General features: G+C 37.8%; 1 protein-coding gene across 5 annotated transcripts in view; it reads left to right on the plus strand.

Moving 5' to 3' along the window:
• The window catches only part of LYN (LYN proto-oncogene, Src family tyrosine kinase), a 146,486-nt gene extending 134,079 nt beyond the window's left edge, over positions 1 to 12,407 (plus strand). For all 5 annotated transcript variants that reach the window (XM_043977929.1, XM_043977933.1, XM_043977931.1 and 2 more), the window contains exons 11-13: positions 1,259 to 1,412; positions 3,333 to 3,464; positions 10,795 to 12,407. In XM_043977929.1, coding sequence (XP_043833864.1) covers positions 1,259 to 1,412; positions 3,333 to 3,464; positions 10,795 to 10,997 — 489 coding nt within the window. In that variant the 3' untranslated portion in view covers positions 10,998 to 12,407. The remainder of the gene's footprint in view (positions 1 to 1,258; positions 1,413 to 3,332; positions 3,465 to 10,794) is intronic.
• Positions 12,408 to 15,784: the final 3,377 nt, after the last annotated feature.

A 15,784-nucleotide genomic window follows, 5' to 3' on the forward strand; every position in this document is an offset into this window, starting at 1 on the left:
TAAAATTGTTTTATTTTATTGTTTCCTTTTTGTATTTAAAAATGCTTTATTAATGTTCCTTTGAGGCTATCTCTCACCACACACTAACATTTTATCCACAACATTTGTTTTCACTCCTTCCTTGTAACAAATACATATAGTTTAGCAAAATAAATCAATGTATAAGCCATGTCTGAGTATGTATATCTCAAATTCATTACCTCTCAAGAAGTAGGAGGTATGTTTCACCATCTGTCTTTTGAAGTTACTATTGTTCCTTTCTTTGATCAGTCTTGAAGTTTTTGAAAATTGTCTTGTTTATATTATTTTTGTCATCATGTAAGTGTGTAATAATGATATGTCTAATCTTATAATTTTAATTAAAATTTCTGTGTCTGCTTCCATTCTGTGACAAACTAAAATTATGTTCAAAATAGGGGAAGTGGGCAGCTAGGTGGCACAGTGGATAAAGCACCAGCTCTGGATTCAGGAGGACCTGAGTTCAGATGCGGCCTCAAACAATTGACACTTACTAGCTGTGTGACCCTGGGCAAGTCATTTAACTCTCATTGCCCCACCAATGTGCATATGTGTGTGTGTGTGTGTGTGTGTGTGTGTGTGTGTATGTATATACATATACATATATGGGGAAGGTATAAAAGATTTTAAGATAAAGAGCTGGAGCTATTGACTAATCTTTTTGGGGGAACGGGGCAATGAGGTTTAAGTGACTTGCCCAAGTTCACACAGCTAGTAAGTGTCAAGTGTCTGAGGCCGGATTTGAACTCAGGTATTCCTGAATCCAGGGCCGGTGCTTTATCCACTGCGTCACCTAACTGCTCCACTATTAACTAAGCTAACATAAATCCCATAGTATTAACCAAATGGTGCTTTAGAAAGGCCTATTTTGGTCCTTTGTCCATTATTTGTTTCTTCTGTTTCTGTTTCTGTTTCCTTATACCATCTCTGCCTCTGATGTCCCATTTGTAAAATGGAGCAATACTACCCATGTGTTTGAAGAGATAGCTTAAAAGTTGTCACTTTGGTTTTGGAAAATCTTCGAAGCAATAAAAATGCAATATTACCTTTAAGAGGGAAAAGATTTATCTTCATTAAAATGTTGAGGAGTGTGGTATTTCCAAAAGACCTTAAAACAATGATTCTGGTTTATTTATTGATAATGAAATTCTGGCATTGAAATGGCTGAGTTTTCTTTTTTCCTGCTGGTCTTGCATAATGGGCTAAGAATAGAAAATGAGAGCTCTTCTTTTAATTACAGATAGCAGAAGGAATGGCATACATTGAGAGGAAGAACTATATCCATCGTGACCTGAGAGCAGCTAATGTTCTCGTTTCAGATGCATTGATGTGCAAAATTGCTGATTTTGGCCTTGCTCGGGTAATTGAAGATAATGAGTATACAGCAAGGGAAGGTATGGTGATGATTTTCAGGTTTGTGTCATGTATAGATTATTTATGAGGTGACTTCTTTTTTTAAAAAAGTCTTGGTTTATTCAATATTAATGCACCACAATCATTTGTTTAATTTGCCATTCTGATAATAGTCATAAGTTCCTTTTTTAATTGTCAACTTGATTGACTCCAGATGACTTTACCTAGAAACTTAATGCAGACTACAATTTGTACTCTAATTAATCAAAGCAACAAAAAAGATTTTTACAAAATAAAATTTGATTTTTTTACATTATTTATTGAAGCTTTTGCTTAATTAGATGGCAAAGTAATCTTTTCTTAGCTACACAGGAATTGTTAATAACATCATCTATCTCCAAAAATGATTTAGACCAGTCTTTATATTGGAAATGAAAATGTGAAGTTATCACCATAATGCTTACTTAGCTCAACATAATGTGGCAAATTAATCTGCTTTCATAACCTGGTTCAGATATTATGTATTAACTAATTAAAGATCAAGGAGCAGAAATAAATTTTTAACATATTAAAAAGTTGACAAACAGAAAACTTGAACAAATCATTGTTTGCACATCATGCCCAGTACTATTTTTTAGTGCTATCTATTCATTGTTATAGATAAATATGGAGGTTAAAAGAAAATAAGGAGTTAGATAAGGTTTAAGACAAAATTACTATCATTTTGACAGCAGTCTTCTGTAATACTTTGCATTCTGACATTCTCCCTCGTGAACAATATGAGAATTATTTTTCTTTACCTTTTCTTGTTCTAAAGGGACAAGGACTAATTTGATAGCATCTGAGTTGGCTCAGATTATTCCTCTTATAATTATGAGAGTGTGCCATATGTATTTGTTTCTGATACCATTTGGAAGAATTGGCCCTACTTAGAGAGTTATAAAGAAATAACTTCAAAATATGGTTGCAATTTTTTCTATATCTACTTCTGTTATATCGAAAGATCACTCTCTGCCTACAGAGATCTGGTCATCTTAATCATTTTCTCTAGCTCTACTCTTACACTTAAGTTTGGAAGGTGGGACTAATATAAACAGTAGTTGAACTCAGGCTGATGAACTAAATTCATTATAAAGACTGCCCTTCGAAAGAGCCTTTAGATTCTTTCATGGAGTTTTTCAAGTTTCATTTCACTCTTTCATGTTTCATTGCAATGTGTCATATAAATAAAAGTGCCCTCTTCTCTTTGAATTTTGATCTGGCACCACACAGAATACCAAAGTAAACTCATGTTGAAGGCTCAGCTCTCTGCAAAATATGCTTACTGAAAACTCTGTCATCTTCAATGTTTCCCACGTGCTCCACATTTCAGTTCAAGTCTAAATCCTTTGATTTGCTGACAGCAGAAAGATATTAGCAGCATTTCCCAAACTAAAGCTGACTTTCTACTTTGTGGATATAAAGGCTTCATTCCTCATAACACTTGAGTTTTTATTCTTTTTTGTTGTTGTTGTTGTTGTTTTTGTTGTTTTTTGGTTTTTTTGTGGGGTTTTTTGTGGGGCAATGGGGGTTAAGTGACTTGCCCAGGGTCACACAGCTAGTGTCAAGTATCCGAGGCCAGATTTGAACTCAGGTACTCCTGAATCCAGGGCTGGTGCTTTATCCACTGTGCTATCTAGCCGCCCCGAGTTTTTATTCTTTATATAGAAATCATTTGTGGAAAGTTTTGCTGAGAATTATAATTCTTAACTAATATTCAACTAAATCTATTTTTCCCACTTATAAAGTAAAAGAATTGGACGGTCTTTTTCATGAGCATTTAAGGGAACTGATATCACTGATGGTTTATACTTTAAAGGTATTTATCTATACAAATACAAGCATTTTAAAACAAGTATTATTTCCCAGATTATGCTAACATTTTTCCTAGTTGCTCATACTAAACATTTCTTGTTTCACAGGTGCAAAATTCCCTATTAAGTGGACAGCTCCAGAGGCAATAAACTTCGGAAGCTTTACTATTAAATCAGATGTATGGTCCTTTGGAATTCTCCTATATGAAATTGTAACCTATGGGAAAATTCCCTATCCAGGTACTGTAAACCTGTTTGTTATCCATTCAGTTGTGTTCACTCTTTGATATGTTGCTTTTTGCTTCCTGGCACGTGGGAAAGAAAAAGCAACTAAAAGAAACAGTGGAACAGAACGGAATTAGGAGAGTATGTTGGAGACTAGCATTTTATGAAGGGGATTCTTCTTCAGTCATAGGTTGGAATGGATAGCCTTTGAGTACCCTTCAAACTCTGAGATTCTGTGACTACCAGCAGCCTTCCCATTCTTATAAAAATAAATAAGGCAACTGCTTGGCCTTGGAATTGTAGCAACAAGAATCATACACTAAGAAGGAATTATCTAGAACTTGGGAAGGATTGAGTTATTCTAGATACCAAATTTTTCTAATTAGCTTAAGGGTAACTCTTTAAGATTTAGAACTTTATAACTTCTTTTTGTTGGAAGCCTTTCTAAAATTAGCGATGGACTTTCCTTTCCTTCTAAACACAGTATGTTGGGAATAATTTAACCTTTGATCAATTATTTGGAGTCATCGTCTTATACTTTACACACATAGATGGAAGAGGGATGGATGGACACTGATGTCAGCAGTAGTCTTTAAACATGATTTCTTTTTTAAAAACGACTTTTCCACATCACGTTGATTTTTGCTCACTTGCTCTCATAGGAGAGAAAAATATGTAGACTTCTGATCTTTTGGGCAGCAGAATATGGCTCTATTTCTATAAGACTTTAGCAAAAGTCAAATATCCTTCAGCTTCTAGAAATTTTCTGCTTTATTCTTGTTCTCCAGATTCTTTGATTTGCCAGCACCATTCAAAACATGATCTGTGATTTCTGCATCACAGTAACAATGGCCCAGATAGGTACCTCCTTGTCAACTTTTATCCAGTGTTCTATCTCACTCCTATTTTTGCACATGGGGTACAAAGGAGTATGGTGGGGAAAGCACTAACTTTGGAGTGAAAGGAGTGGATTGAAATCCCACTGCTGACACTACCTGATGTTGGTCAAGTCACTTGGATCTTACTTTCTTCATCTGTAAAATGAGGGGATTGGACTAGATGAAACTTGAAGTCACTTCCAACCGTAGATTTGTGATTCATTTATAGAATCAGTCCTGGGATGCTTTGGAGAAAAGTTCTTATTCTAAGGGCTCCAAATTCTTCATCAAAAGAAAGTGATAGGGCAGCTAGGTGGCGCAGTGGATAGAGCACTGGCCCAAGAGTCAGGAGTACCTGAGTTCAAATCCGGCCTCAGACACCTAACACTTACTAGCTGTGTGACCCTGGGCAAGTCACTTAACCCCAATTGCCTCACTTAAAAAAAAATGATAATATTTCCACCAACATGACACAAGACCACCATTTCCTCCAAGTTTTTCTTCATGAACAACATTCCAGGCACAAGTGATATTAAAAGTGGAATCTTTAATATGATAGAATTAGTAGTGCTGACTAGTTCCTGTATGAGAGATCACACTTCTCTTAATCTCTTGTGTAATAACATGATATAGTACTGCTCTAGTGAGGTTCACAGAGCTATTTGCACAGATGCACTTAGAGCAAAGGTGACTCATGTGAATGTTTTTAGGGATCACTGAGCAAAGGAGCCTGTTTGTCTGACTTCTCAGTCTGAGGGATTAGTTCGTGTTCTGTCTCTACATCACTTGATCCTTAGTCTGTTGCCATCACCATCATGATATTCTTCCTCTTCTTCCTCCTCTTCCTCTTTCACTTCTCTCTGTTTCCCAATCCTTTCTCCATACTTACCTGGCTTATGTGAAAAGCACATGTAGGACAATAAATTTAATAATAGCTAGCCTTTATATAGCACTTCATTTGCAAAGCAAACAAAGCAAAGCACTGTACCTATATTATCATATTTGATCCTCACAATATCCTGTGAGGTAGATATTCACACTTTACAGGCGAGGAAACTGAGACTGAGAGAGGTTACATGACTTATCCAGGCTCACACAGATAGTGTCTGAGGTGGGATTTGAATTGTCTTCCTGATTCCAAGTCCAGCCTTCTTATTCACTGTGCTGCCATCTAGCTGCCCTGAGCATCTCAAAGGATCTCAGAGGCCTTCCATGCCAACTCACTCACTTTATAGATGAGAAAACTGAGATCAGAAAGGTTAACTATACAGGTAGTAAGCATATATGGTAACATTTGAATCTAGACCTTATAACCCCAGAGTAAGTGTTATTTTTTTTCCACTATAGCAGCCAGATTATTCCTTTCCCTCCATGTGGCAAACCAGCCACTGACAGCATGTCAGATCTTCAACTCCCCAGCTGTGTTCTGCTCTGTCTGGGTATTCAGAAGCTGCTGCTTCACTGCCAAAAAAAGAAATAACTTCAAAAAATGGATGTAGGAGGACACATAAATGATGAGAAAAATATAGGGGGGGGGGGTAGAAAACCCTTAGGAGAAGTAACTTCCATGGGAGCCTCCTGACCTTATTTACTTAGCCAGGAACACCCTAGAAGGGCCCTGAGGGGAACAGAACTCCCCACCCCAATCTTCAGTTGTTATACATATATTACACTGAATATTAGACTTCTACACCAGGAAACCTGGAACTTAATGGAAGTAAAAGCATTTCTTCCTTCTGAAGCTGGTCCAAATGAATCAGGCTAGTTACAAAGGCCAGAGCAGTGCACAAGCTTGGAAATACCACAGCTCTTCTGTGGTAAACAGAAACCCCAAATAAAGAAAGTTATGCAAATTTCTCCCTGGGCTCCAGGCATTACATTGACATTTGTGTGAAGCTTTCCCTTTAGTAAATTCCTATCCTGTAAAATATTCAGAGATTTTTGCTTCTGAAGTAAGAGTGGGCAAATATTTTTCATCATAGAACCACTCTCTAGATCTAGAACATTTATTCACAGTATTGCTTAGATCATAATGCTTAGCTTTTCCAGACAAATCTCTGTAGCCTCCCCCAGGGGTTTCTTCCCTAAAAGGGTCCTCATCATTGTTGTCCTGAGTAATCAGAGGACCAAAATGACATCATGATGTTGAGGTCAATGTACAACGTGGCTGACTGTTGCTGATCAGACCAATGTGAGCTCAGAATACTACTACAGGTCAAACCATATGAACATTTAGTCTATATGATACATTTGGGAAGGAAATGTCTCTAAATTTGCTCATCTCATGTTTCTTTAGAGCTACTGCAATTCTGCTTTGCTCCTAGAGCACAACACCTTCTTTGATGCAGGCACATCATGCTGGGTGACCCTATGCCTGTGTCTCCCATGGCTCACAATCAATACCAATTGTTGTAACTAGTGGAAGTTATAGCTTGAATACATACATCCTTAATGACATTCTGCATTAGATTGAGAGTGGGGAAAACCATTCCAACACTTCCCTCCCCAAATGTGTCTTTTAGAGTTTACCCAAGAACCTTTAATGGCAAATTTGTGGCAGAGATAAGGGATGGTGTTAGCTAACTGAGCTGTCCCCACCTGATGACTGCTACACAGAATATGTACTGAAAGCAGGCATTTGAATGAGATTATCTGCAAGGTGTTTCTCAGAAGCTTCCATTCTGAGGCAACATTTCAGTTGATTCATACGGGGTGGGGGGGGAATGAATTCTCAACATAATATAGGTTTTGAAAAATTACACACACACATATATATACATACATATATATACATATATGTGTATGTATATATGTGTGTGTGTATATAGATATATATATATAGATAGATATAAAGAGCTACAATGGGATAGAAGACAGCAAAGGGGCCAAACACCAACACCAGAAGTAGGTTGCTTACTAAAAATAACAAACATAACTGACCAAATGCGCGTGAATAATGAAGCCACGGTAGTAAACAAAGAGCCAGCAGGGCCTTCAAAAGCTCACTGTCAGTGAAACTGAAAAAGTTCTACCAGGTCTTTTGTAGCCACACACTGTCCTTATGAAGTATTTTATAAGTGGAAAAATTTAAATACCAAGCTTTTGTTTTTCAAATTATAAATCCCTCTCCCTTTTGTTTGATTAATTTCCTTAGTAAGCTCACTTGAGTGTTTTTATTTAATTGAACCAACATTTATTGAGTCAACTACATGCAAGACACTGTGTAAGGTATAAGATAAAAGGATGAAAAAAATGACACAGTCCTTGTCCTTAAGGGACTTACAGTCAAATAAGGGTAGAATGTGATTGGGGAAAGAAGTGATCTAGACAAATAGATTTCTAAGAGAGAGAAATAACTTTCAGTGGAGTAGAGAGGTTTAGAGAAGGCTTCATGGAAGAGATTATGCCTCAGCTGGGCCTTTGAAGGAAGAGAGTGTGGGCAGTGAGGGGGGAATTAATTCTAGGCATGTGGAAATGACCTAAGCAAATACTTAGGGGCAGGAGAGAGGAGGACAAGACTGAGAAACAGCTGGTAGTCCAATTCGGCTGCAATATAAAATGCAAAAAGACATATAGGTTGGGGGGGGGGCTGAGGGAGGGGGATGGGGGGGGAGGACTGGAAAAGTAATATGATACCAAATTGCAAAGGACCTTCAATGTCAGACTAAGGAAAATGTCAGTCACTGCCTTTTCCTATTAGGAAGCTGAAGTTGTTTTGTTTTGTTTTAACAGAAGGGCGACATGGTCAGATCTGTGCAGTAGGAAGATTCATTTTTCACCTGCATGAAATAACTTAGAAAGGGGACAGACAAGAGGAAGGGAAAACAGAAGTCAATGGGCAGTCTACCAAATTACTTTATTTTTTATATATATATATATATATATATATATATAGAGAGAGAGAGAGAGAGAGAGAGAGAGCTTATATATAAGTATATATAATTTATATATAAATATGCATATATAATTTACATATAAATAGATATATAATTATAGATAGATTAGTTTTCAAATAAACCAAAGAAATGTACACCAGGAATACATAATCTCTCTATATGTAGTCTGTATATACATATTTCTCTATATGTAATCTGTATATACATATTTCTATATATGTAGTCTGTATAAGAAGCATGGCCATTTTCTTTCTTTTTTTTTTTTTTTTTTGCAGGGCAATGAGGGTTAAGTGACTTGCCCAGGGTCACACAGCTAGTAAGTGTCAAGTGTCTGAGGTCAGATTTGAACTCGGGTCCTCCTGAATCCAGGGCCGGTGCTTTATCCACTGTGCCACCTAGCTGCCCCAAAACTGAAGCTTTATAATGTTAAGTGGTTCATTGGGGGACACATAGCTTTAAGTGTCTGAACTGGGGACCAACCCAGGCTTCCTGACAATGAATCCAATGCAATTCCTAATAAATTATATAATATTCTAATAATCTGAAAATCTGATTAGGTAGTGAGCAACTGAGAAAATGGCCATACCTTGGGGAAGCTAGGTGGCGCAGTGGATAAAGCACCGGCCCTGGATTCAGGAGTACCTGAGTTCAAATCCGGCCTCAGACACTTGACACTTACTAGCTGTGTGACCCTGAGCAAGTTACTTAACCCTAATTGCCCCACAAAATGAATGGATGGATGGATGGATGAATGAAGATAAAGCTTCAGTTTTCTCGTCTGTAAAATGGAGTAGATAATACTTGTACTACAGTACTTTGTAAACTACAACAGAGTCAAGATATAAGCTATGGAATGATCCATTGCTGCCATCTAGACTTTTCTAAAAATAAAATCAATTTATATTAGATATCTAGCATTTGTGAGGAAAACAGCAGGATAGACTAGATCATTGTCTTGATCGTAGTAGGTTCTCAGTATTTATTGAATCTGAGCCTGCTTGATTCATCTGTTATATTCAATAGAGTATAAAATCCTTGAAGGCAAGGATTGTTTCCCTTTTTTGTAGTACTGGTGCCTACCTAGCACAATGCCTTGCACATAGTAGGCCTCTAATAAGTGTTTGTTGAATTGAGTTGTTAAGCACCCTTCACTTACTGCCCTTCAGCACCCTTATCCCCCATGCCCCTGGCCTTTGTTCAAATAATGAATGGCCCTTTCTGGAAAAAAAAAAATCTGAACCCAATCCTCGAAGTGTAACAAGTCGTCTCCTTGTCAAAAGCCAACAGATCAGGCTTTTCAGCTAACCCTAGAGATTCTTCCTCAAGCCTCATAGCTCCAGTAAAGGAGAAACTCCCCTTGTCATGCTATGTCATTTACCACCAAGTCCAAGTAATAGACACAGCAGATAGAGTGTGAAGTTTTTGAATTTGAAAAAGGCTGAACATATATAATCTATAACAAATTGCTTACCGTCTTAGAGAGGGGGAGGAGAGAAAGAGAAGGAGAAAATTTGGAACTTGGAACTAAAAAAAATTTTTTTTTAATGAATGTTAAAAATTGTCTTTACATGTAATTGGAAAAAATAAAATACTATTTAAAAGAAAAAAGAAAAAAAGTCTGAGTTTAGGTAATGGGATGTGGTTCAAGCTAACTTACCTCTATCCACAGATGTTTTTCTCTGTTAAAAGATGACTCAGTGAGTTTACAGAAATGTGTTATGTATAGAATAAGTGATCTCACCGAGATCATCAGAACCTGTTCCTTTGAAAACAAATCATAGGATAATAAATTTAGAGCTGGACAGGACTTGAGAGGTCATCTAGTCCGGTTCCCCTCATTATACAGATGAACAAACTGAGGCCCAGAGGCCCAAGTTTACCAGGGATGTTAAGGGGTTAACCCGAGGTCACACAAGTAGTAAGTGACACAACCAAGATTTAAACCCAGGTCCTCTGATGCAGAAACCAGCATCCTTGGCATGACATTTGGTAAGTTGAGATTCATCCTAACAATCAAAAGGACCCACTTTTGTTTGAATGGCACGGACTGGTTTGAACCACCCCCTACTTTTCTGGGCAATTTTACAAACTCTGATTTGACTTGGACCTTGCTGATAGAATGTAAGAATGTAAATAAGAAGGGTAGAAGGAACCAAAGAATGGAGAAGTCTGGGAGGAGAGTTTGGACAGCTGGGAATAGATGGATGGGCTTAAAAAAAGACAACAAATGCCCTAGATAGATGAACTCCAGCATACATTAGCTCAAATCATTAAAGGATATTGGATGAGACTGAGCAAAAAGGCTTGCTTTCTACAAACTTTGCTGGCTCTTGGGGTACACACAGTCTCATTTCCCCGATGCCTCATTCTGAATTATTTGGCAGGCTGAATACTACGTTGGAAACCCAAGAGTGAAAATGTATATTTTTAGTCTGTCAGAGCAGTCTCCTTATCCTCTAAAACTTGCTCATGTTAATGGATGCAGGACGTGGGTAGAAGGGGAACACTGCTGTACTTGAAGGCAGACATACTCAGGCTGGTTTTCTGAACGGTGTGTTTTGTTTGCCTCAGGGAGGACTAATGCTGATGTGATGATGGCTCTGGGGCAGGGATACAGGATGCCACGGATGGAAAACTGTCCAGTTGAGCTCTATGAAATCATGAAAATGTGCTGGAAGGAGAAAGCAGAAGAAAGGCCAACGTTTGATTATTTACAGAGTGTGCTGGACGACTTCTACACAGCAACAGAAGGGCAATATCAACAACAGCCTTAGAACAAAGGAATACTTTTTTTCCCAATTGGCATAGACAGATGCCACATTAACCACATACACACACACACACACTCACTCACAAAGATACACACCAAAAACTGGTTGCACAAGTTATTTCAATGTGGTTGGATTAGCCACTGCTCCTGGTTCCTGAAAGTAAAGGCTGAAATAACTCAGGAAGAATCTGTATACTTTTCCCCAGAAAGAGATACCCTGTTTTTCAACTGATGGAACAGAATTCAAAAGAATAACTGGGGACTGAGTGTCTCAGAAGGATAAACTACTCATTTGCTGGTAACCTTATCTGTCTAAGTCAACATCTGAATCCAAACTTAAAAGGAAAAGAATAGATCCCAATTAAAACATACGCACTCTGACCCTGCTTTTCTAGATGGAAATGCGATAATTACTTTCAAATGTGATCCATATCAGCAAATTGTGGCATAACTGTTTTCAAACCAAATGTACTTGTTTATAAAGTCACCATCAATGGTTACACGCTGCAGAAATTCTTTGTATTTTCCATAGATTTGCACTCATTTGAAAAGGATTGGGAAATGTCACCAAACTAAGCACGTTCCAGGTGAAGTCAGTGATGGAGAAACACCCACTCCCACTCCTTGAAACCTAGTCTCATAAACATCCGTCTGTTGCAGGTACAGTTCAGGTCAGCAGCAGCTTAAACTTCAGTGGGAAGGGACCAAGAGTTTTCATTTTAATGTCAGTGTTATATTTTAGAGAAGATCTATGTTTTCGTGACAAACCATCCTTTACAATGGATAGAGATTTCCAATAACCTTTGATTATTTGGGCATTAGAAACAGCAGTAAGATTAGATATTCAGTTAAGGTGTTATGGAAGGGAAAATGGAAAGATTATTTCTTTAGCTGCTTCCAGTGATTGGAGAGGCATTTTTATTACCAAATGTTTAATTTTAACTACATTATAGCATATGCCATAATGGATTCATTTGTTTTTCATGATTCAAACAATGATTTCTAAGTAATCAGAGATGTATATGGGACTATTTATAGCCCACAGGTAAGGCTCTAAGGAATTACTATACTTACTGTCTGTGATGTGAGGGTCGAAAAGACATATTTTTGTTTACTAAACTTTTTTATTATAAGCATTGAATGACAAAAAAGCCTCCTTCTTGTAACATTTCAGTTATATTACCATGTAAATATCTAACATGTCTGTTGTTTGATTGTTTTTAATTTCAACATGCACTGGAACAATAGCATTTTAAAAAACACTCCCTTGTGTGTTGCCTTCCCAACTACTGTCAACATAAAAAAAAGAACAAATGACAAGAGAAAAAAACAATGGCATTGATTCCTAGAAATGTCTGATTAAAATGAATAATTTTCAGTTTTTCTTATACAACTTGATAACTTCAGGAATAAAGAAAAAAAGAAATTGATCGCCTAGAGGCCTAAATATCCTTTCATGAGTGCAAAATACACCATTTCTTTTCCCACAGGCTTCAAAACAGATTGCTTAGGTCATTGTCATTTTAAATTTTAAATACTAACAGAAAAGTGCAATCACAGATTTTTTTCCCTTATATGTCCATTCTTTCCTTCTGTTTTTGTAAAATATGCCATCTAAAATATTCTGTAGTTACCATTTTCAGATGCCATGTCTGCACATATTCCATATTCACATGTATAGTATTGTATTCAAGTAGGATCTGCATAGATGGTAACTTTTCATCTAATTGATTGTGTCTGTGGATACCATAATTGTCATCTTAGCACAATTAGAATCCTGCATAATTTAGAGGTAGGGGAGAGGTTCACAATGTGAAGACACTCCCAACTAAACTTATAAAACACAATCCATGGCTTCCTAATATTTCTCTATGGTCATATTGTCTTTTAACTCTTTCTCCTTTTATTACTTTCTCTTTCATTTTCTGTTAGTCTTTTCCTGAAAACTCAAGACCTGACCTGTCAAGAAATCTTTACTTTTCATCCATTTTGTCCCCTTCTATCTTGCCTAGAACTTTTCAGTCTGCTAGTAGAGCCTCATCCTACTTCACACATGACAACCCAATTCTCTTCCTTCTCCCTAAAAACTCTCCTAAGCTTCTGAGAATGTCATCTTGAGGTATTTCATGACTAATAGACAAAATCAAGGACTGGGGTAGAGGGTTGTATGATATGCTGATACCTGCAATAATTTAACTGAATATTCATGTAGACACATCATAGGTATACTGAGGAATCTTTGTGGTAATATTACTTTACCTTAGCACATGTTCTGATGAGGGTCCTAGCTTATGGAATAAAAGAAAGCTTCAGACTTTCCCCAGGTACAGTAGATGTCTTAGGATAGAGTGTTGGGGGAGAAAGGCCGATCCAGCCCAGATGAACAAAATGATGGCTTCAACACAGAGTGAAGACACATGGTTTGATGGTTTCATTTAGTCAGTGGCAGACCCTCTCTGATAATGACCCAGTTCCCCAGGCAGTTCAGAAACTTTAAAACTACTCTTAAGTGAACAGCCATCCTGCCTCCTTCCCACTTCTTCCTCCAAACCAAAAATAGATTGACTCCTTTTTCTATGCAAACACTATATCAGAAATTTGCAGGGGGTCCTGTTGGTATTCTATTTGGACACTCCTGGAGTAAAGGAGCCCTATCCCAGCAAAGTATATGACTGATAAAAGGAGTCGTTGTATTTGTATTCTAACATGGCGAAGCAGATTATGGGCACCTAATAAAATGTGAACAATTTTTAAACTTGTTCAAGATCCTGCCAATATCACCTGCTTCAGCTTCTCCTTTTCCTCTGCCCTTTGCCTTCACTGGGTATCTTCAACAGGGCAAAAAGTAGCATGGACGGACCTTGCCACCTGGGCATCTGAATATGACAGCTTGAAGGATGGAAATGGAATTTCATTCTAAGGCACTGTGCCCCAACCCTTGTGGCAAATGATGAGCTACTAACTCTCCCAGCTATGAGCACCTCTTAGTGTTGGAGTAACAAGAGGGTTGAATTTAATAATGGGGGCACAGTGAATAAAACACTGGCCCTGGATTCAAGAGGACCTGAGTTCACATTTGGCCTCAGACACTTGACACTTATACCTGTATGACCCTGGACAAGTCACTTAACCCTCATTGCCCCCCCCAAATTAATATCAGAAGACCATGTTCAATCCTCAGCTCTGTTGCCAAGTTTCTGTGTGACTCAGTGTAAGTCATCTAACTTCCCTGAGCCTCAGTTTCCTCATCTGTAAAATGAAGGGGTTATCCTCTGAGGTCCTTCACCATTGTAAGTCTATCCCCTATGAAAGTCAAACACTGTACTTTGCCCTCAATTTTCTCCTTTCACCATCACCCCCACTCTCCTCTGTCCTTCCCTGTACCTACCCCCCAAAATAGGAAAAAGTAGGATCAGTACCTCTGAATTGACTCTCTTTTGAGCTCTAACCACGGGTTAAATAAAGCCAAATCTTGCTGTATTTCCTGTTTGGTGAAAGTAGTCTTGCAGCACTATAGAAGGAGGCTATAGTAGCTTCCCTTTGTAAAGCTTTGTGTATAATACAGATAAAATGTCCTTGTGGCCAAAATTCCTTAGTTCATTTGGGTGTTCTTAAATCTAAATACTGGAGTGGTGAATCAAGCCCCAAATGTTGCTCAAAAATGTACCCACTTAACACCACAGAGAAATCTGGAAAAGCCCAGGGATTGATGATTTAGGGGACATGAGTCTTGAAAGTCTGGAATGGGAATTGTATTGCCCTCCCCTCCCCACATGCTTCTGAAGACTATACATAGTCCAGAGAGACTACACTGTCAAATAAAATGTTTCAATGACATCGGTTTTGAGTTGAATCCATACACATCAAAGATGCGGGGCTGATACAATATTATCCCATGAAGAGTTTTAATCTGAGGCATGTGTAGGAGGAAAGACTCACAATTTAATTTCCTGTGTTCTTATGAATACAAATATTTAAGACTAGAAATGCCAAAGAACTGTCACAAGGTTTCAAGAGCTGCCATAATCACTAACTTTCTTTTCTTCTTGAAAGTTAAGATGGCAGTGACAATGATTTTGGCTGGCCTCTTGCCTTTTTCACTGTTGTCAGAAAGATTCTGGCCAGAAGCAGTTCCTGTGCAGTATTACCAACAATACAATTCAACCATCCCAAGGTATCTTTACACCATAACACAACGCAAAAATATGACATCTGAGCCCATTGGCTAGTTTATTGAAAGCGTAAAACATCACCATACCTAGGTTTTGGCCACTATCAGGGAAATAGGGCTGCTTTAAGAAATGAACAAAAATCTGATGCTACTCAGTGATCGACATGGGAGCATGGCATAATAGAAAGAGAGCAGGATTTGGAGTGAGGGTCTCTGTCACTGCCAGTGGGTTTAGGCAAATTATTTTGTTTCTCTGGGCCTTCATCTCCTCTTTTATAAAATGAAGAAGTTGGATTAGATGATCTCTAAGGTCCCCTCAGTTCTAAATCTATACTCAGAAGAGAGTTGATGATTTGTTATTTGGCTATGTCCCCTTCATTAACAGAGGCAAAGTAGGTTGGAATCTAGACAGTCATTCAAAAATCTACTTTTTGTAGCTCTCTCACCAACAGTGACTGAACTAGGTCCTTAATAGTTAAAAGGATGATGAGAGAGGTTAGAGCCAAGAGGTCCTACACTAACTAGGAGGGGATCCAAATCACGGTGAATAATTACACTAACAACTAACATTTATATAGTACTTACTATGTGTCAGGCATTGTGTTAATTACTTTATAATT

Source organism: Dromiciops gliroides, chromosome 1, assembly GCF_019393635.1.
Source record: "Dromiciops gliroides isolate mDroGli1 chromosome 1, mDroGli1.pri, whole genome shotgun sequence".
Lineage (NCBI taxonomy): Eukaryota > Metazoa > Chordata > Mammalia > Microbiotheria > Microbiotheriidae > Dromiciops > Dromiciops gliroides.